General features: G+C 43.5%; 1 protein-coding gene across 3 annotated transcripts in view; it reads right to left on the bottom strand.

Annotated features, from left to right (window-relative positions):
• The window catches only part of CLUH (CLUH binding protein of NUMT mRNA), a 54,848-nt gene that overhangs the window by 20,419 nt on the left and 11,938 nt on the right, over positions 1 to 22,491 (bottom strand). For all 3 annotated transcript variants that reach the window (XM_077294405.1, XM_077294407.1, XM_077294406.1), the window contains exons 2-12: positions 16,932 to 17,125; positions 16,674 to 16,845; positions 15,304 to 15,447; positions 14,581 to 14,708; positions 11,538 to 11,692; positions 10,645 to 10,770; positions 8,606 to 8,753; positions 8,391 to 8,483; positions 6,396 to 7,090; positions 4,405 to 4,634; positions 3,431 to 3,535 (exon numbers count right to left, since the gene is read on the bottom strand). In XM_077294405.1, the coding sequence (XP_077150520.1) occupies positions 3,431 to 3,535; positions 4,405 to 4,634; positions 6,396 to 7,090; positions 8,391 to 8,483; positions 8,606 to 8,753; positions 10,645 to 10,770; positions 11,538 to 11,692; positions 14,581 to 14,708; positions 15,304 to 15,447; positions 16,674 to 16,845; positions 16,932 to 17,125 (2,190 nt within the window). The remainder of the gene's footprint in view (positions 1 to 3,430; positions 3,536 to 4,404; positions 4,635 to 6,395; positions 7,091 to 8,390; positions 8,484 to 8,605; positions 8,754 to 10,644; positions 10,771 to 11,537; positions 11,693 to 14,580; positions 14,709 to 15,303; positions 15,448 to 16,673; positions 16,846 to 16,931; positions 17,126 to 22,491) is intronic.

Raw genomic sequence — 22,491 nt, 5'->3', positions numbered from 1 at the left:
GTGCCACGTATTTCAGTGCCACGTATTTCAGTGCCACGTATTTCAGTGCCACGTATTTCAGTGCCACGTATTTCAGTGCCACATGTTTCAGTGCCACATGTTTCAGTGCCACGTATTTCAGTGCCACGTATCACATATTTCAGTGCCACGTATTTCAGTGCCACGTATCACATATTTCAGTGCCACGTATTTCAGTGCCACGTATTTCAGTGCCACGTATTTCAGTGCCACGTATTTCAGTGCCACGTATTTCAGTGCCACGTATTTCAGTGCCACGTATTTCAGTGCCACGTATTTCAGTGCCACGTATTTCAGTGCCACGTATTTCAGTGCCACGTATTTCAGTGCCACGTATTTCAGTGCCACGTATTTCAGTCACGTTTAGGGTTAGGGTTAGGGCTAGGGTTGGAGGTAAAGTTAGGGTTGGGGCTAAAGTTAGGGTTGGGGCTAAAGTTAGGGTTAGGGTTTGGATTACATTTACGTTTGGATTAGGGTTGGGATTAGAATTATGGGTGTGTCAGGGCTAGGGGTGTGGTTAGGGTTACCGTTGGGATTAGGGTTAGGGGTGTGTTTGGGTTAGGGTTTCAGGTAGAATTGGGGAGTTTCCACTGTCCAGGCACATCAGGGGCTCTCCAAGCGCGACATGGCGTCCAATCTCAATTCCAGCCAATTCTGTGTTGAAAAAGTAAAACAGTGCTCCTTCCCTTCCGAGCTCTCCCGTGCGCCCAAAAAAGGGTTTACCCCAACATATGTGTTATCAGCGTACTCGGGACAAATTGAACAACAACTTCTGGGGTCCAAGTTCTCTTGTTATCCTTAGGAAAATAAAAATTTGGGGGGCTAAAAATCATTTTTGTGGGAAAAAAAAGATGTTTTATTTTCACGGCTCTGCGTTATAAACTGTAGTGAAACACTTGGGGGTTCAAAGTTCTCACAACACATCTAGATAAGTTCCTTGGGAGGTCTAGTTTCCAATATGGGGTCACTTGTGGGGGGTTTGTACTGTTTGGGTACATCAGGGGCTCTGCAAATGCAACGTGACGCCTGCAGACCAATCCATTTAAGGCTGCATTCCAAATGGCGCTCCTTCCCTTCCGAGCTCTGTCATGCACCCAAACAGTGGTTCCCCCCCACATATGGGGTATCAGCGTACTCAGGACAAATTGGACAACAACTTTTGGGGTCTAATTTATCCTGTTACCCTTGTGAAAATACAAAACTGGGGGCTAAAAAAATCATTTTTGTGAAAAAAAAAAAAGAATTTTTATTTTCACGGCTTTGCGCTATAAACTTTAGTGAAACACTTGGGGGTTCAAAGTTCTCAAAACACATCTAGATAAGTTCCTTGGGAGGTCTAGTTTCCAATATGGGGTCACTTGTGGGGGGGTTTGTACTGTTTGGGTACATCAGGGGCTCTGCAAATGCAACGTGACGGCTGCTGACCAATCCATTTAAGTCTGCATTCCAAATGGCGCTCCTTCCCTTCCGAGCTCTGTCATGCGCCCAAACAGTGGTTCCCCCCCACATATGGGGTATCAGCGTACTCAGGACAAATTGGAAAACAAATTTTGGGGTCCAATTTATTCTGTTACCCTTGTAAAAATACAAAGCTGGGTGCTAAAAAATCATTTTTGAGAAAAAAAATAAAAATTATTTTCACGGCTCTGCGTTATAATCTGTAGTGAAACACTTGGGGGTTCAAAGCTCTCAAAACACATCTAGATAAGTTCCTTAGGGGGTCTACTTTCCAAAATGGTGTCACTTGTAGGGAGTTTCAATGTTTAGGCACATCAGGGGCTCTCCAAACGCAACATGGCGTCCCATCTCAATTCCAGTCAATTTTGCATTGAAAAGTCAAATGGCGCTCCTTCCCTTCCAAGCTCTGCCATGCGCCCAAACAATGGTTTACACCCACATATGGGGTATCAGCGTACTCAGGACAAATTGGCCAACATTTTTTGGCGTCCAATTTCTTCTCTTACCCTTGGGAAAATAAAAAATTGGGGGTGAAAAGATCATTTTTGTGAAAAAATATGATTTTTTATTTTTACGGCTCTGCATTATAAACTTCTGTGAAGCACTTGGTGGGTCAAAGTGCTCACCACACATCTAGATAAGTTCCTTAGGGGGTCTACTTTCCAAAATGGTGTCACTTGTAGGGAGTTTCAATGTTTAGGCACATCAGGGGCTCTCCAAACGCAACATGGCGTCCCATCTCAATTCCAGTCAATTTTGCATTGAAAAGTCAAATGGCGCTCCTTCCCTTCCAAGCTCTGCCATGCGCCCAAACAATGGTTTACACCCACATATGGGGTATCATCGTACTCAGGACAAATTGCACAACATTTTTTGGGGTCCAATTTCTTCTCTTACCCTTGGGAAAATAAAAATTTGGGGGCGAAAAGATCATTTTTGTGAAAAAATATGATTTTTTATTTTTACGGCTCTGCATTATAAACTTCTGTGAAGCACTTGGTGGGTCAAAGTGCTCACCACACATCAAGATAAGTTCCTTAGGGGGTCTACTTTCCAAAATGGTGTCACTTGTAGGGGGTTTCAGTGTTTAGGCACATCAGGGGCTCTCCAAACGCAACATGGCGTCCCATCTCAATTCCAGTCAATTTTGCATTGAAAAGTCAAATGGCGCTCCTTTCCTTCCGAGCTCTGCCATATGCCCAAACAGTGGTTTACCCCCACATATGGGGTATCAGCGTACTCAGGACAAATTGTACAACAACTTTGGGGGTCCATTTTCTCCTGTTACCCTTGGTAAAATAAAACAAATTGGAGCTGAAATAAATTTTGTGTGAAAAAAAGTTAAATGTTCATTTTTATTTAAACATTCCAAAAATTCCTGTGAAACACCTGAAGGGTTAATAAACTTCTTGAATGTGGTTTTGAGCACCTTGAGGGGTGCAGTTTTTAGAATGGTGTCACACTTGAGTATTTTCTATCATATAGACCCCTCAAAATGACTTCAAATGAGATGTGGTCCCTAAAAAAAAATGGTGCTGTAAAAATGAGAAATTGCTGGTCAACTTTTAACCCTTATAACTCCGTCACAAAAAAAAATTTTGGTTCCAAAATTGTACTGATGTAAAGTAGACATGTGGGAAATGTTACTTATTAAGTATTTTGCGTGACATATGTCTGTGATTTAAGGGCATAAAAATTCAAAGTTGGAAAATTGCAAAATTTTCAAAATTTTCGCCAAATTTCCATTTTTTTCACAAATAAACGCAAGTTATATCGAATAAATTTTACCACTAACATGAAGTACAATATGTCACGAGAAAACAGTGTCAGAATCGCCAAGATCCGTCAAAGCGTTCCAGAGTTATAGCCTCATAAAGGGACAGTGGTCAGAATTGTAAAAATTGGCCCGGTCATTAACGTGCAAACCACCCTTGGGGGTGAAGGGGTTAATTACCTGGAGAGAAGATGTCTAGGTTGAAACGAATATCAAAAGAGGTCTCAGTGACTGAGCCCACCGCCTGGCATGCATTCCTTATCACTTCTCTGCTCTTCTGATCCACTAGAAGCAAAGAAAGAAAGGAAAAAAAAAAAAAAAAGCAGAAAATAAATACTGACATTCTGTAGTAACAAATGGAATAAATACATTGGTCTGTTCCTATCAACTTTTTCGTTTGCTCCATCACAAGGATGGATCTGTTGCACAATGGGCACCACCGATGCCCGATGGATCCTGCTGACAATAGTCTGCACGGGTACGGGCGAGGTGTGGGACGTGAGAGAAGCGGCTCAGTGTGCAAATATGGAAGACTTTTCTATGATTTTCTGGATGGAAGCGGAGATGCAAACATGAGCATGGTCAAACAGAAAACCACTGCAGCCTAAAGTCTTCCTCTACTGTAATGCAAACATTGCAGAAAATCCTGGAGCCAACTTGGTGAACACCTTCCCAAATATACGACGCGAGCTGCTGCTTTGGTAAGATGTTGCCAGGTAAAGATGGACACACATTCTTCTACTAAAAAGCATTACATTGGCATTACCTTGTAGGTAAGGGGTCGTGCACACAGATGAATTACAGTCTCATAATATTGCCTCCATAGAAGTGAATGAGCCATCTACTGCATATTCCATGTGCTTCAGATATTGAAGAGTAACCTCACAGAGGGTTTCCTGTCAGACTGCATGGCTTACTCAAAATAAAGGTTCTGAAGACCCTATTCATAAAACCCTACAAAGCTTCAGTTTATGATGGAAGCCATAATGCCACACAATGGATCTGGATGGCCACAACAGGACCAAGTCGTAGTTCGATGAAGGTTCTCGGCACGTTTAGTGCTTTATGCTGCGCAATACAAAAGTGACATGGCCCCTGTAAGATGGCCCCAGACTCCAAACATTTCACAGTCATCCATGCTTCTATTCAGATACCTGTTTCATTGTGGGAAGCCATGGTTTCCTCTAGTTCTTTGATTTTAGACTCTCCATCCACGCTGTCCACTGTCTCTTCTTCAGACTGGCTCTTTTCCTGAGGATCACTTTGAGTTGAAGAGTCTGAGGAGGCTGCAGGTTCCCCATTTTCCAGGGCCGCGGGGTTCTCCTGTAAGGAGGTCTTCTGCTGCATGAGCTGCATGGCAGCCAATTTCATAAACAAGAGGTATCTGAAGGAACATCAACGTGTAAGGAGTCAGCGTGGAATAATGAAGACGAGCATTTGTCATCCGTACTTCACTTTTTATCAATTATGGGGAATGGAAACGATGTCTGGGCTATGGCCACAATGTGATTTCTGGCTAGATCCTCTCATCCTAATAAAAAAAAAATTCAATGCCAACGCTTTCCAACAATTGGGTTAACCCTACCCAGTGCTATCTAGGTACAGATTTGAGAAAACCTCTTTAATATATAGTTACTAGAGTTTACTTCTCATAAATGGATAACATTATAAAGTGCTCATAAAATCTAAGCAACTTTGCAATTTATCCACTATTAAAAAACCCCATCCATTCTTGAGAATTGAGAAGATTTTTACTGCAAGTGTTTACGGATTACTGCCTAGGTTACCGTCCAACTCTGCAGTGCATCAGCGGTGGACGGTCTCCTAGGTAAGGAGGCAGAGCGCTGCTCAGAAGCTGGAGGGATCACTGGATTCAGCCAACTTCAGGTCCACTCAGCTTCTCCATTGCTGCAGGGCCTTAGACCCAGATTTTAATTTTTTTAACTTTCAAAAGTAAAAAATAAACTGATGTCTCTTGGAAGTGTCTTAGTAATAAAAATGTTCAATCCCTCCCCCCCCCCCAAAAACAAAACACTTTTTTATGGAAATACATAAAAATTACATAGTCACGGGCCCGTGGTCATCTGAAGTATACATTGTTCACACTAGATGACCTATCCATTGTACAATATAAATAAAAATGCCCCAAAAGAGCCTTTATTCTATATTCACATTGGATTTTTTTTTTGACAAATTACAATTACTGTATGTATATGAACCCCCCTGAGGGCGGAGAAGTAAGAAATATGCAAAATACAAAAGCGCCACCATCCCTTCCTGAATCCCATAAGATCTGTATGCAGCAGAAACTGTAAAACCAGAAAAAGCACATAAATCGCTGAATATAAGGCAGTAACTATGCGGCACAATAAATAATGTTCATAAAAACCTGCAAAATCAGCAGGAACCGTCGATAGATCTGTACGCCATCAGATCCATTCTATGCGGTAGCACAGAAACTCCAGTAGCTGGGAAATATTATCATTCTTCCCTGCATAAACCAAGGCCTCATACTGAACACACACATTAAATGTGGAGAGGCAAAAAATGCAAAGTGGTGTGGAGGGGGGAAAACTAAACACTTGCCTGGCAGAGGTTATGAAAGTATTTCATTTGTTGTCTTTTATCCACAATTTTCCTCATCTCCATCACGGGTACCAGGAGTACCGACCCATAACTGATCCCATGGCATTGCCACCCAGCTATTAAACGGGAACCTGGCAGCTGATTCCGGCTGTCCCAACCACAGGCAGCCTGCATCAGGGCCTGGATGGACCATCCATGGCAAGAGACCTGTCCATCCGCTAGAGCCAGACTAGTCCCGTCTCGGCCTATGGTCCCTGACTGGATCTTAGATCCATGCTGTCTCTGAAGCACCGCAGCGTTTCAGAGAAAATATACCTGGCTCCGATCATGCAGTCAGGCTCTGATTCACGAGGTCTGCGATTTGGCCAGTAGGCATCTCCTGTCAGGTTCCCGTTAAACACCCGACTCCACCCTACTGGTGACACACCTCATGGTAGTACCTATGTATAAGACGTTCATAACTTTTGTGAAGGTCCCTGTGATAATGTCGGCGAGCCATGTAATGTACATCTATACAGGACAGTATTTTGCCCACCTCCGACCCCGAGAGCCACCTTACCTGTGTTCCACAAAAGCGTCCACCAGCTCCTGGCGTAGGCAGCACAACTTGTGTCTGTGTTCTTTGGGGAAACCCATCTTCTTACATTCTTCTGGCATGTCCTCACCTTCTACAGGTAGGAAATTAAGGTCTGGCGGGAAAGTGCGCAGCAAGTCCAGAATGTAATGGCGCCCATCGTTGCCAATGATCCCCTTGCACTCTACCGAGGAGCACAGCCCCACCTCCTCCTCTTTATCATTAAGGACTTTGTGTTTTAGGATCTTAAGCGGCCGGCTCGTTTTCTCTAATAACTCCAGGTACTTGGGATGGGACACCACAGTTTTGCCAAAGTCAATGGACCCGTAAATAACACTCTGCTCTTGTTCACGCTCCAAAATCCCTGGAATAATGGACTGTGCCGTTACCCTGTATCCTCGATAGTCCACCACCACTGTCCCCAATGTATACAGTCCCTCCACATCCACGGCATTGTATGTCCTTACGCCATTCAGATCATTGGTAGGAGACACATAGGCGGCACTATCCCCACCAAAATCTTTATAGTGATCCTTCACGTCAAATCCCAAGCTGAAGAAGATATTGTTCCAGATAAACATTTGCATTTTTGTCTCCTCGCTGGGGTTAATGGCCATGACGTTCCCATCGATGACGGCCATGGCACCTCTGGTAGCAGCTGCTGTAAAGTCACTGTGGACCTGGAAGAGAAACTCTGTAAGGAACAGGTACAGACAAGTGCAGCTGTAGAAAGCCAATTATACGGAATTTTGGGACAAGCTCACAGGTACTTGCCCTCATATACAAGTAGACTTGCTGTGGATAAGCATACATAGATCTATCAGTGGACTGAAAGGAATAAACCATTACCGGACAGCTCGCCAGCTGCTCATCTACTGTGGGAATAAGGGATCGGACATGCTGAAGTTCAACATGCCTCATCCTTCTATCCCACAACATCTACTGAGGGTCTGATGACCACTATACACGAAGGGGCAATCTCTCCAGGCTTTTCTGCCCCTAACTGAGAGCAGCATAATGTACAGGTAGAGACCCCGATTCCAGTGATGTGTCACTTACCAGGCTTCATGCTGCGATTCTGTTAAATTCTGTTTTTCCTGCTGCAGCTCTGCTTGTCCTCTCAGTAATGAACTCTGTATAACCCGCCTGAACCGACGACTGACAGCTTTCTGCCTACTCTGTGCAGAACTCATGAATATCGAGGACGACACTGGTGCAGGTTTGCTAGTCATCCAGTGATCATCTCCTACTGAAAAATAATCCAGCCCAGTAAATGACAAATCGCTGGAATCAGGGTCTCTGCCCCTACAACATGCTGCTCTCAGATGGAGCCACAAACACCTGGAGACAGTCTCTTCAATATACTAGACCCTAAAGGCAAGGGGAATACTTTGTCAATAAATGACCTATGACGCGCTTTAACTATTAACAGCTGTTAAAGGGAACCTGTCACCTGAATTTGGCAGGACCGATTTTGGGTCATATGGGCGGGGTTTTGAGGTGTTTGATTCACCCTTTCCTTACCCGCTGGCTGCATGCTGGCCGCAATATTGGATTGAAGTTCATTCTCTGTCCTCCGGAGTACACACCAATATTGCCTTGCGCTGGCGTGTACTCCGGAGGACAGAGAATGAACTTCAATCCAATATTGCAACCAGCATGCAGCCAGCGGGTAAGGAAAGGGTGAATCAAACACCTCAAAACCCCACCCATATGACCCAAAATCGGTCCCACCAAATTCAGGTGACAGGTTCCCTTTAAAGGCCCATGATGGCTCATTAAATCAGCGTCACATGCGGGGAATGATGTGGGCTCGCCGTGCGAGTCAGACTCAAAAGCAGGGGCACGACATATGACGGAAATGTATGTCAAAGGTCTTGAAGGGGTTAAAAGACAGTATAGAAATGTTTCAAATGCGGCTTTGATGGGTTGCTAACTTCACGGCTTGCGCAGCGAGTGGTGTAAGGCGCCATCACTTACCTTGAAAATAGCTCTTTCCCTTAACAGTCTTTCAGGCAGGTTTTTGCGGGACAGCTCTCTGGTCGTCTGCAGTTCTTCATTCCAATCTCTGGTCTGAAATAGAAAATACCACGAGATGCTAGTGATCCTTCCATCAGGATTGAGATACATGAGTAACGTAGGAATGGCATTCTATATTACTCCATGAATGAGTAGCCACAAAACGCCTTCATTACCTGACCAGGAATGTGCTCCTCATAACCGAGCCGGGAAGTGTAGGCGTCTTCTGCCCGAACACAGTCCATGGCGTGTTCAACCTGGGGGGCCGTCCAGCTGTAGAGCTGGAATGGGGTAGCAATCCGCTCAAAAGGATGTCTCTGAACCCTGGAAATTATTCGGTCAAAATCATTTTTCATTCCATGATCTCTCTACATAGGACTTTGCCAAGTACAAGCTTCACGGCTCCTTCACCTGCACAGGCCGAATTACTTACAATATCACCCGCACACCATGCCCCACGGGCATCAGACACATGCCTGGGCAACTATACCACCCAGAATGCAGTGGTCTCGCTCCGCACCAGATGTCTGATCTGGCAGCAAAGTATGCCTGGACGATCCCTTTAAAAGCAGATATATCATTACATTTCACATTACAAAATGTTTCTTTCCTAAATAGATTTTACTAGCTCTGATGAGGCTGGTGTACTTACTTTTAAAATCCATGTCATAATATCTGTATAACTCAAATATGAATTATTAAAATGAGCATTTTACGAGTCCAGATAGAGTAAAAAAAAAAACGCTCAACCTATTAGGTTGGAATAGCTTGCTATGGATTTTAAAAGTAAGTCCACCGGCTTCATCAGGCCTAAAAGATCTATGCAAAAAGAGCCAAAGATTTGGTTATCCAAGTACTGCTCAATAACAAATGTCCAAGTCTCCGGGCAGGTCCTCAGGCCGGCTGAATCTATGTGCCGGAGATCCCAGGTAGGCAGACACCAATTTGCCGGCAAGTACGACACTGACTCACATATAATAGACTTGTATTAGTGGAAAATGCAATAATGTATCAATGGATCCTTACAGACATAAAATATCCCAAAACATTTCACATATTTATGCAAAAAAAACATTCATTCTGCCTCACAACTAATGAAAAGAAGCCACCATGTCAGCCTATTCCCAGACCTAGGCCTCATGAGCTATAGATCTGCCTGCACACATGCTACTTTTCTGTATGCGATTGTGACATACACACAGGCAAATGCAAAGTATGAAAATTGGGAACAGTCTGGTTCATACATGGCAATGCCTACATGAATCCAGAGAAATTCAGGGTTTAGAGCCAGGCCAAAACTGGAAATATATCCCAAGATTTCAGTAAGGGTATGCTCACACTGGGAGCTGAAGAACTACAAAATGTGACCGTGACCTTCCACCGGGATAAAAAGGGCCAGCTTAGAATGCAATTTCATGCAGATGGAATAAAAAAAATAAAAAAAAAGCAGAACAGGTTCTCCAACTGAAGCCGAATTCTGCCGGTGATTTAATCGGACCCTAGGCAGTTAAAGAGGCTGTCCATTGCTTTAACATTGGTAACCTTTTCCTTAGCAGAGGTCATCAATATCTGATCGGTGGGGGGATGTGACACCTGGCTGTTGTCTGTGCCGGCGGCAGCAGTAAGTGCCGAATTATGGAGCTGCTCCATCTGATAGTGGCCGCGGCCGGGTACTGCACAGACCCCTATTAATTTGAATTTGCAGAACTATCAGTAGACCGAGGAACTCTGCAACTCAGCACTTGTGGCCGCCTACAGCACAGAGCAGCTGATCAGTGTGGGTGCCGGGTGCCACACCACTGCCAATCAGATATTGATGGCATATCCAAGGGATAGGTTATCAATGTTAAAGAGCTATGCACAACCTCTTTAATGCCTAGAGTGAGTGACTGACTAAAAAAAAAAAAAAAAAAAATTTAGACGTACACATACATGCATACATATAAATAAATTATTACACGTACACATACATGCATACATATAAATAAATTATTACACGTACACATACATGCATACATATAAATTAATTATTACACATACATACACATATATATATACACGCATCTTTTACATCCTGGCCTACAAATGTCTGACTGCTAGAGCCAATGCTGCGGTCATTGATTGGCCACATTCCTGTTCTAGACAGAAAAGGAACCGCAAAGACCAATATTTTTTAAAATCTGATTGAACGATTTCAGGAAGTGTAAGGCTTTACCTTTTCTTCTGTAGGGCGGCAAAATTCTTCTTGAATGTAGGACTGACTTGATTAAGAAGTTCCACCAAAGAGTGACTGAGGAAGCTGGGGTTGGCTGGTTTGGGATTGAAGGTGTAAGCTGTAGACCTGAAAACAATTGGACAATAGTTTAGAAAGTTACACAGCAGTTTATGTAAGCGTGAACACAAGATGGGAATTAAACACCTATGAAACTTGATAGAGAAGTTGAACAGATGGCCACAGAGGAAACTCCCAGAGCGAAGATCCATAGTCCGGCTCTGAAACAATGGATGCAATAGAAGGATATATTCATCCATGCTCTATTTTCAAGCAATAAATAAAAAAAATAAAGGGTGAATTCATTTTTCTTTCTATATACCTATGAATGCTAATACATACCATAATTTTCGGATTATAAGACGCACTTTTTTCCCCAAAAATCTTTTGGGGAAGATGGGGGTGCGTCTTATAATGCGGATATACCTTATCGGTGCAGTGCTGCTACTGCGCAGCAACAGCACTGGACACAGCGCAGCAGCAGCACCGGACATCGGAACACCCCCTCATCGCAGCATCACCTCACTCCTGCCTCCTCTAGCAGCGACCCTGGGACCCCGCTTCACCGCAGCCACCACCCCTGGTAAGCAATAAGACGCATGGATTATAAGAAGCACCACTTATTAAAAAAAAGGATTTTTTTTCTATTTTTCTCCCCAAAATTTGTAGTGCGCCTCATAATCTGGAGAGTCTTATAATCCGAAAAATACGGTATGTGCAGAGTATACGCCAAGAGGAACCTAGACAAGTTCTGTGTTAATACAAACACCCTAAATGTGACTAAGAATGGCCGACACAGTACTAAGCCTATTCCCAGGTAAAATCCCCAAACCTACTGGTTGAGGTAGAATCCCCGGGTAGACGCAGTGATGCTGACATGACGGTCCTCCGTAGTGATCACATACAGGTACATCAGATCTCCATGCATCTTCCTATTTCCGGGAGGGGGGTTCCAGCCGCTCATAGTGAACACTTTCAAACACTGTAAAGGCTGCAACAAAAATCCTCATTAGCAAAAATACAGGGGGTTTAAAAAACAAACACAAACAAACAAAAAAAAAAAAAAAACAAAAAAAAAAGGGCTTTAAAGTGCCATTTACCACTTTTTAATAATATTTTTATTAGGTCTTATTTATTTTATTATTTTTTTTAGAGGCTTGGAAGAACAATTAGTGACTGATTATAGAATACAGACTGAAGAACAAAACTGTGTGTGATCCCTAGCAAAATATTAACTAGTTCTCAAGTAAAGTAACCACGGCCATGTTCATAGGGCACATAGGAGGGAGTGAGCCACACAAGACATTTTATTAAGCAGACTGAAGAAGCAAAACACAACTACTCATCATTTGTGATCAATAACCCAGTGATGGATCTTATATTAAACCGGACTGGTCAGCTCTTCGACTGTACCTGTCTTAGTAGGTGACCGAGCTCCCCGTAAATGTCAGTTCTGGAGCATGTTTGCTATAAAATGTGGAGGGTACACACTTGTGGAATGTGGGGCGCAAGTGGAACAGGAGTGGAACCCCAAATAATAAGAAGCAGAATATCCACTGCACACTTATTGCAAGCAGTTTATTAAGGACCGTGCACAGCAATGAGAAGTTCAGTTGTGCTCCTTGGGTGCAAACATCGTGACGTTTCGGTCTGAGAAACCTTCTTCAAGCAGTCGCTGGATGGAGGGCACGGATGTCTCCTAGGGGGCTATGCAGCGCCTGGTGTATATGGATTCACTCTGCATTGTGCCGTTCTACGAAATAACTGACATCTGGGTGTTGCCAGCAGGGGGCGTGTCCCCAAGGTCCAATCAGTGCTCATCCTATCAGACTGTGTGGGACACTCTTCCCTGACAAGAGGATTGGTTACGCCCAGATGTCTATTTATTTATATCTTCTAAAAAGGGGATTACAGAAGAAAAGCACAAGAATAAGGGTACGCCAACATGTTTAAACTAAAGGCGTCCTAGTATTTATAACAATAACATGTCTGAAGTGGCAACAGATTGACGCTGTCGGATAAATATATCACCTTTATACATGGAAGCAGCACCAGTCATCAGATTTTCACACAGGGGCTTCTCCTGCCCCCAGGGAAAGCCTGGCTGATTTTGCGGTCTGCTATACGTATAGTAAATATAGTGCTATTATAGGGAATGGCTGATGAATACATGGCAGACTAGAGCCCACCACTCCTAATGTCACTAATAAGGGACGGAGAAGACCGGCTACTAATGTACCATAAATCCACATACAGTGGGGCAAAAAAGTATTTAGTCAGTCAGCAATAGTGCAAGTTCCACCACTTAAAAAGATGAGAGGCGTCTGTAATTTACATCATAGGTAGACCTCAACTATGGGAGACAAACTGAGACAAAAAAATCCAGAAAATCACATTGTCTGTTTTTTTATCATTTTATTTGCATATTATGGTGGAAAATAAGTATTTGGTCAGAAACAAAATTTCATCTCAATACTTTGTTATATATCCTTTGTTGGCAATGACACATTTTCTGTAAGTCTTCACAAGGTTGCCACACACTGTTGTTGGTATGTTGGCCCATTCCTCCATGCAGATCTCCTCTAGAGCAGTGATGTTTTTGGCTTTTCACTTGGCAACACGGACTTTCAACTCCCTCCAAAGGTTTTTTATAGGGTTGAGATCTGGAGACTGGCTAGGCCACTCCGGGACCTTGAAATGCTTCTTACGAAGCCACTCCTTCGTTGCCCTGGCGGTGTGCTTTGGATCACTGTCATGTTGAAAGACCCAGCCACGTTTCATCTTCAATGCCCTTGCTGATGGAAGGAGGTTTGCACTCAAAATCTCACGATACATGGCCCCATTCATTCTTTCATGTACCCGGATCAGTCGTCCTGGCCCCTTTGCAGAGAAACAGCCCCAAAGCATGATGTTTCCACCACCATGCTTTACAGTAGGTATGGTGTTTGATGGATGCAACTCAGTATTCTTTTTCCTCCAAACACGACAAGTTGTGTTTCTACCACACAGTTCCAGTTTGGTTTCATCAGATCATAGGACATTCTCACAAAACTCCTCTGGATCATCCAAATGCTCTCTAGCAAACTTCAGACGGGCCCGGACATGTACTGGCTTAAGCAGTGGGACACGTCTGGCACTGCAGGATCTGAGTCCATGGTGGCGTAGTGTGTTACTTATGGTAGGCCTTGTTACATTGGTCCCAGCTCTCTGCAGTTCATTCACTAGGTCCCCCCGTGTGGTTCTGGGATTTTTGCTCACCGTTCTTGTGATCATTCTGACCCCACGGGGTGGGATTTTGCGTGGAGCCCCAGATCGAGGGAGATTATCAGTGGTCTTGAATGTCTTCCATTTTCTAATTATTGCTCCCACTGTTGATTTCTTCACTCCAAGCTGGTTGGCTATTGCAGGTTCAGTCTTCCCAGCCTGGTGCAGGGCTACAATTTTGTTTCTGGTGTCCTTTGACAGCTCTTTGGTCTTCACCATAGTGGAGTTTGGAGTCAGACTGTTTGAGGGTGTGCACAGGTGTCTTTTTATACTGATAACAAGTTTAAACAGGTGCCATTACTACAGGTAATGAGTGGAGGAAAGAGGAGACTCTTAAAGAAGAAGTTACAGGTCTGTGAGAGCCAGAAATCTTGATTGTTTGTTTCTGACCAAATACTTATTTTCCACCATAATATGCAAATAAAATGATAAAAAAAAACAGACAATGTGATTTTCTGGATTTTTTGTTCTCAGTTTGTCTCCCATAGTTGAGGTCTACCTATGATGTAAATTACAGACGCCTCTCATCTTTTTAAGTGGTGGAACTTGCACTATTGCTGACTGACTAAATACTTTTTTGCCCCACTGTACATTACCATGAACACTATCACTTACCTTCCAGTCCTTGCTCTGTGGCTGCAGGGGGCAGAGGGGTCTCTCTTTGCTTCCAGGTAAAATATTTTCCGGAGGGGTACAATCTATTTGTTCAAGTTCATTGCCTTTCTTTTTCTTTTTTCCGCTTTCTGAAAACAAAATGATAAACAATTCCTTTTTTTTCCCTCTTAATAAAAAATGTCCGCATCATTCTTACTCCATATATACAAGTTTTGAAATAATGTAAAGAAGAGAAGTGAGGAGTGTACAGACCTGTGTAAACTGCCGGCCTTGACGGATGGATCAGAAAGAAAACAGGTGTTCACAATTCTGGTTTTATAATGGATTCGTTTAGTAATGGGTCCCAGGCTATATAACACGCTGTGCTACACTAAGTGTGAGTGGAGCCTTACTGTTCTCAGCAGAAAAAGCAAGAGTGTGCTGGAGTATGCAGCAGCTGCAGGCTTATGCACGGCAGTCAGCTGAGCAGACGATGTGGTGTTAATTGTCACAGCTTGTAAATGTGTGTAGTTTGGACTGCACTGTATGACTTCAGTGGTTTGTGTGCGTCAGCTCTTTCCTGTAGCCTCCATGATGAAGAAAATTGTTGCTGTATGTCCCAAACAAACATTTCATTCTCTCACAATGTCCGTGCTGAGGATTCTGCTGAAAGCTGAAATCTGCAATAATCTGTATGTTCGGGAATCTTCTTTTATGTGCAGTAAGGGATCTAAGCTGACTTACCTCCAAGGTCACCATCTGTAAAGACACTTAGGAATGACAGGGAGTTGCAGTCCACTCCATTGAAAGCATCCGAGGGGTCCAGGCTTTTCAGTAAGTCTCTTATGTGACGCACATGAATCCTGGCCTCACGCACAGTGTATGGTTCTGACAGGGAAAAGGGCATTATAATCCATCAGCCAGACACAAAATTAAGACAATACAGATTTATTTTTCCGAATCACTTCAATTGGCTGTACACAATTTCCCTTATTGATCAGAGCTTTTATGCCAGAATTCTGGAGTTAAAAGCATTGAAAAAACTCATGCAACATTTGGCCATTTCACGCCATTTTCACCCAGCTCCGACAGAGATGGCAGAGCTGAGCCGTGATTGGGCGTGAAGACTCCCACTCATCAAATTCACCACGAGCAGTATCTCTTACACAACAGATCTTACTCTAGTGCCTGACTGGAGTAAGGCTATGATCAGTATATAGCAGCATTTGGGATACAGCACATTTTCGCTGCATCCAAAATGCTGCATTCTAATCATGCAGGTAAATCCGCATGTAATAAATGGCTATGGGTGAGACTAGTGTCTCCGCTGGAGATAATTGTCTCAGGAGCGAGTTTACGCAGCAGCAAGTAAAGGCCCAGTGGGCATGGGATTCATAGAAATCCATCTACTGCAATTGTAACCTAGAATGCAGCATTTTGGACACAGTGCAGGTGAGCAGAGCCAAAATGCCGCTATTCTAGATCCTGGGCACATATCTTAAGATGTGACAAGGCATACAAAGAGGCAGTTCGCCTGAGCAATTAAGAGGCGGCTCGCCTGAGTCATTAAGAGGCGGCTCGCCTGAGTCATTAAGAGGCATGCACCTCGCACTCCAGCCCACCCCTCACATTGGTCTTTATTAAATGGGGCCTATGTGCTTCTATGCAAGTGCTGTTTTCCCTATATACCTGTACAAAATACATCCAAAAGAGCTGAAGGTTGCCCAGTTGGGCCATGAAGCGCCAATACTCGACTTACACTTTAGCTGTTGTCCGAACCCGTTTTCAGCCAATAGCTATGACTCCTGACCTCCACATACACTCGGAAAAATGTGCTTTCAATAAAGGAAGTAGGTCCCCATCAGATACCACTAAAGGTGGCTTATCTGGTGAAGAACAAAATTCAACATAACAGTCCGTTCTTTCCACAAGACAGCTGCCATCTAAGGAAAGCAGGACCCCACAATGCACATTAGACGATCGAACCTTCCCACCGAAGTCAGCAGATTCAGACAACCTATATCTGATGAGCATGGCCACGCCGGACGTCTACAACGCCCTTCTGCCTCTTTTTACATAAACCACACAGTGACAAAACACGTTACATGACCCACCTTCAACTACTTTCAGGACAGAACCTTCCTCAAATCCTTCTATGGTCTTGAGCTCTGCAAAGTTGTCCAACACATTCCCGTCCAACTGAAGAGAAAAGCACGTCCTATGGCAGGTGTCCTCCCTATCCATAAGGACCTGATGGATCTCCTGGACCATCTCCTGAGGAGACACCTGAAGAAGGCAAATCCAATGTTACTGATTTACCCTGCGCTATTTGAAGTACAGAATGAAGGCAGAAGTAAGCCATGACTGGTTACCTGAATTGAGAACGTCTCTATCCCCGGGACTTGGATCTTCACTGTGAAGCCAGTGTCCTGAATAACGATGACCTCCTGTTCACTTCCATCCTCTGCTTGTTCACCACCGTCATGTCCATTTTGCTTTGTCTCCACCTCGGCGGGATGCTCGTGGGCCCCATCTCCATTCATTACAGTCATCCCGCTTGGATGTTCTAATGAAAAAAAGACCAAAAAGGTAATTTTATAGGTGACTGTAAGTTATCTGCTGTGGCTATATCAAAAGGTGTACAAATCACAACAAATACCCAAGTGTTTCCAAGCCAGTGACCAGTTAACAACAGCCACTAGCAAGTCTCCATCCTGCCAAGTATCACTCCGCTACCGAGCGGGTATGACAAAAGGCAGTATGCAGATCCTGCTCCTTCAAGATATTTCTTCCACAAAACCCCAATGCTCCTTGGTGGACCCCTTAGGGATGGGGAAACTCAAAGAAGATGACACGTTTGCAACTGTTCTATACATTTCATCTGTCAATAAGATAAACCCCTCAAAACCATGTGTGCATAGAGATCTTTAAATGTAAATCCATTGACCCCTTTATATCTTCTCTGTTGCTGCTTTCCTGAGAAATTTTCATTTTAATTTATATTCTAATGAGATGTTAAGTTCTCCTGAGCACATAAGGGGCCAGTGCCCCCAGAGCTCACTTCCTGGCCCAGAACCTTCCTGTTTAGCTTGACCAATAATTCAATGTGTGCGTGACGACAGGCACCAGCGACCTATCAAAGTAGCAGCAGTGGCTAAAGCTGAGTGGGGATACCACCTCTGGAGGCAGAGGCTTCTTAAGTGCTCGGTCGAACCCAGAGCACTTAACGCCTCATTCACATAAATATAAATGCCAATTTCTCCGCAAAGCAATGGATAGAATATATGAAAGCTTTTCATATGCCAGTCTTAATGAATTTGGTGCATTTCATTCCTGCATGCCCCTCATTGAGAGGAACATCTTATTAGTGGCATGCGCTTCCTTATAAGAAACCGACATCGCTGCTGCATTGCCTTTGATTTCCAGCCCTTTCTCTGTCTCAGGCCGAGGGTCAGACAGGAACAGTTAAAGGGCCGGATGTGGCCCTAGTCTGCCCTAACCTGTAGAGACATACTGGAGCATAAAGCTCTTATCAATAGGGTGTCAATACAAGTCAAAAAATGTATGAAACTTCAAATGAAAAATGGGCAAAAATAACAACCGGTATTGTGAAATCTTCACATGTAATTTTTTCCCCAACTGAAACAAAAAGGGTTACTGTAGCTTCAATTTTTTTTCTTGCTACTATTGTTGTGGGGTTTTTTTAGTTTTTTTTTTAACAAGCCATTAAATGAAGTTGTGTCTCAAAACGGTAAATATGAATTAATAATGACCAATATGGAAAATGCTGAACGGCATGGAAAGTTCTGTACTTCACAGCGTTATGAAATTTGATATTTAGCTTCCAAGTTCTCACAAAACTCAGCAATAAGCATCTTCAGATTGCAAATATTCAGGGACTTAGAAACCTGACACTTTTCCAAAAGGTGACAGGAAGAAACAAACAAAACAAAACCATTATATGACAGCTCTTCCCTTAATCTTCTGGAGTAAAAGTTTAAAAAAAAATAAAAAACACAACAACAACACACCACAGTTCATTCAGCCCTTTAAAGCCATATGGATTGTACTTATTGATCTCGAATTTAGGGTTTCAGCAGTTTAAAGGGAACACAATCATTATAGAAATCAGCTTTTTGTGCTGCACATATTAAAAAAAATAAATTCTCTCCAAGTCCTATCAGTCAGTGAAAACCAGGCAGCGCACGGATGGCATCCAAGTGCTGAGCGATTTTTTCATGGACCAATAGACTTTCATTACAGAGTTTGATCAGACACTTGGAACAATATTGGACAGGTCTCAGAGATTTTGCAAAAAAAAAAAAAATCACAGACAGCACCATAGACTGTCACAGGTACGAGTGGTAACCATGAAAAACATGGATGGAACTCATACGTGAAAATCTGAGGTGCAGATGAGCCCTTAGGACCTCTGCTCGATGAGACTGAATAGATTGGCTGAACTCCTAAGATTACTGTCTGAGGATCTGGCCGAAGTGCCACATTCTCTAGTTATGTGCCAAAGAGGTCTTTAAAATTTTAGGAACCAAGCAGGTATGACAGGAGCTGGGACTCCATTGATCACAAAAGCCAAGTGTTTGCTTCACTCTGTCTGCGGTTTCTCAACCACATTAACCCAATAAAGGGTGGCAGGGTTTGGACACAGTAGACTTTATATTGCGGAGAATGTTTTTAGTAGCTGGGAAGGAAACATAAGAATTGACAAAACCACCCAACGCTCACTCAGAATGCTAGGTTTATACTAATCACATAAGGGTAAGGGGATGGTTGGGAGGTCTCAAGGGTGGGAACAGAAACTGCAATTTTGTTGGGCCCTGTAAGCAAAGCTTGTTGTGGCCTCTGTAGGACGCCCGCCCCGATTTATAATGGCGCATCTGTCATTTGGACGGTAGTGGAAGGGCTACAAGCTGTGTTACTCTGACGGCAGTGTGAACAGAATCTGTGTCTTTAATATACGGAACATCCTGGAACAAAGCAAGGGCTTCAACAAAGGTGAACCAGCTTCCATGGACGCTGAGCTTACTGCGGGGGAGGGCGTGCTGACAGGACAGGTTGGTGCCAATAACCTGGACTGACCGGATGAGTATCACAGCGGACGACGGCAAAATAAAATTCTCAGCAATCATGTTGACTTGCATTTACCCAGACATCACACGCAGTAAAGCGCAGGCATGATATCGATCACAAGCAGAAGGTGGTCTGCAGTCAGGATGTATACAGGATGGGGGGACCTCAGAATGTAAGGGTTAGGGTATGTGCACACGGGTTGTATGTGCGGTGTTTCAGACACAGCACCTCAGAGGATACTATACATACTCTCATCCACACACTGCAGAGACAGCCTGCAGGCTAAAGCCCCCCATACACAGCAGATAACGATGGCTTCCGCTGACAATCTAATGTGTCTAGGACAGCGGCCAACTGATGGTCGGGGACAGGTAGATTGGGCATGTTCGATCTCAGACTGCAGATCACACTGTTCTCCCAGAGACAAGCTGCGGGCCTATTTCGTGATCAGTTTTACCATTCACTTTTTTTTTTTTTCAATAAATTACGATATCACAGAAAGAAAAAAGAAAACTGCTGGAAGTTTTTCAAGTCACGCTTCTCCTAGTCTTAGACACTGATAAATGGTTTTTAACAAGGAAAAATGCAAAGTACTACATCTGGGCAATAAAAATGAAAAAAGCATATACAGAATGGGAAGAATAGGGCTAAGCAACAGCACACGTGAAAAAGACTTGGATATACTAATAGATCACAGACTGAACATGAGTCAACAGTGTGATGCAGCAGCAAAAAAGGCAAATACAGTTCTGGGATGTATTAACAATCATACAGTCTAGATCCCGTGAAGTCATTATTGCCCTCTACTCCTCTTTGGTCAGACCTCATCTGGAATACGGTGTCCAGTTTTGGACACCACATTTTGAAAAAAAGACATCAACAAACTGGAGCAAGTTCAGAGAAGAGCGACCAGAATGGTGACCGGTCTGCAAACCATGTGCTATGAGGAACGGTTACAGGATCTGGGAATGTTTAGCTTGCAAAAAAGGCGGCTGAGAAGAGACTTATTCACTGTCTACAAATATCTCAAGGGCTGTCACATTGTAGAAGGATCATCTTTATTCTCATTTGCACAAGGAAAGACTAGAAGTAATGGGATGAAACTGAATGGGAGGAGACACAGATTAGTTATTAGAACTGACAGTTAGGGTATGTGTCCACGTTCAGGATTGCATCAGGATTTGGTCAGGATTTTTCATCAGTTTTTGTAAGCCAAAACCAGGAGTGGAACAATTAGAGGAAAAGTATAACAGAAACATATGCTCCACTTTTGCATTTATCATCCACTCCTGGTTTTGGCTTACAAATACTGATGAAAAATCCTGACCAAATCCTGATGCAATCCTGAACGTGGACACATACCCTAAGGGTGATCAATGAGTGGAACAGGCTGCCACAAGAGGTGAGGAGTTCTCCTTCCATGGAAGTCTTCAAACAGAGGCTGGACAGACATCTGAAATGGTTTAGTGAATCCTGTATTGAGCAGGATATATACGTTCTTAGACGTTCTTCAGAAAAAACAGCATTTATGCTACGCGGGACAAAAGCCCAACAGTCTTCACTGAACAAACACAACCAAGAAGGCTTCTTGCCAGTAAAAACCACCCAGGTGTCGACAAGACAAGCTCGACTGTAACCCCCAATGTGTTGTGTTAGGCCTCTTTCACATTTCCGTCGGTACGGGTCCGTCGCAATGCGTTGGGCCGACGTACCGACGGACGTTGTGAAATTTCTGCACGACGTGGGCAGTGGATGCAGTTTTTCGACGCATCCGCTGCCCATTCTGCAGTCTGGGGAGGAGGGGGCGGAGTTTCAGCCGCGCATGCGCAGTCGAAAATGGTGGACGCGACGCACAAAAAAAAAGTTACATTGAACTTTTTTTGTGACGACGGTCCGCCAAAACACGACGGATCCGTCGCATGACGGACGCGACGTGTGGCAATCCGTCGCTAATACAAGTTTATGGGCAAAAAACGCATCCTGCGAGCACATTTGCAGGATCCGTTTTTTCCCCTAAATGACAGATTGCGACGGATTCAAAAAGACGGAAGTGTGAGAGGCCTTACTCACCAGGTACAAATGGGTGCAGCAATACAATCAAAAACGTCAAGGCGCCAAAGCCAGCGGCAGCACCCCAGTGACCTGTCAGAAGCCATACTGTTGAATACCTAAGCAGAGCAGCACATGAAGCCCCCCCGACAGGCCGTCCAGAGGCACGAGCCTATCATTAAACTCAAAAGTGAAAATTAAGATTACACAACAACCACAAGACGGATTTCATCACCCAGGTGAACAGTATAACGGCGCTGACCTGACACTGCCTGTCGGTTACTGTGCACAATCCTTCCGACAGGTTCACTTTAGTACACAAGATTTTCCTACATGTTGGACCAGCCCAAATATACAATAATCTTTATCAGTTAATCAAAACAACACATAATAAAAAGACAAATAAAAGAATGTGAAACACAGAATTATCCCCCCTCACCAGGACATCAATGTATTTCACATTCTCTATTGTTATGTGTTGCTTTGGATTATATAATAAAGTTTGTTGCATTTTTTTTGTATATTTGGGCATCCATTTTGTCTTCGGGTATACTGTCTTTTGGAAGTGCCCTTGTAATTCTGGACTTGTGTAGGTATTTAAAAGAAAACATGACCTTACCCCTTAAAGGGGATTTCCCACGAACAAAGAAAATTTTAATCAACAGATTTTGGGAAAATAGTAATTTCCACAATTGGATGCATTTATAAGAAAAAAAAAAAAAAAAAGAAAAGTGTTCCTGTACTGAGAACCTTATAAATGTGCCCCTGCTGTGTAAGGCTTCTTTCACACTTGCG

Source organism: Ranitomeya variabilis, chromosome 3 (genome assembly GCF_051348905.1).
Source record: "Ranitomeya variabilis isolate aRanVar5 chromosome 3, aRanVar5.hap1, whole genome shotgun sequence".
NCBI classification, from domain to species: domain Eukaryota; kingdom Metazoa; phylum Chordata; class Amphibia; order Anura; family Dendrobatidae; genus Ranitomeya; species Ranitomeya variabilis.
Note: the sequence above shows the minus strand (reverse complement) of the source record. Positions and strands in the feature narration are given on the sequence as shown.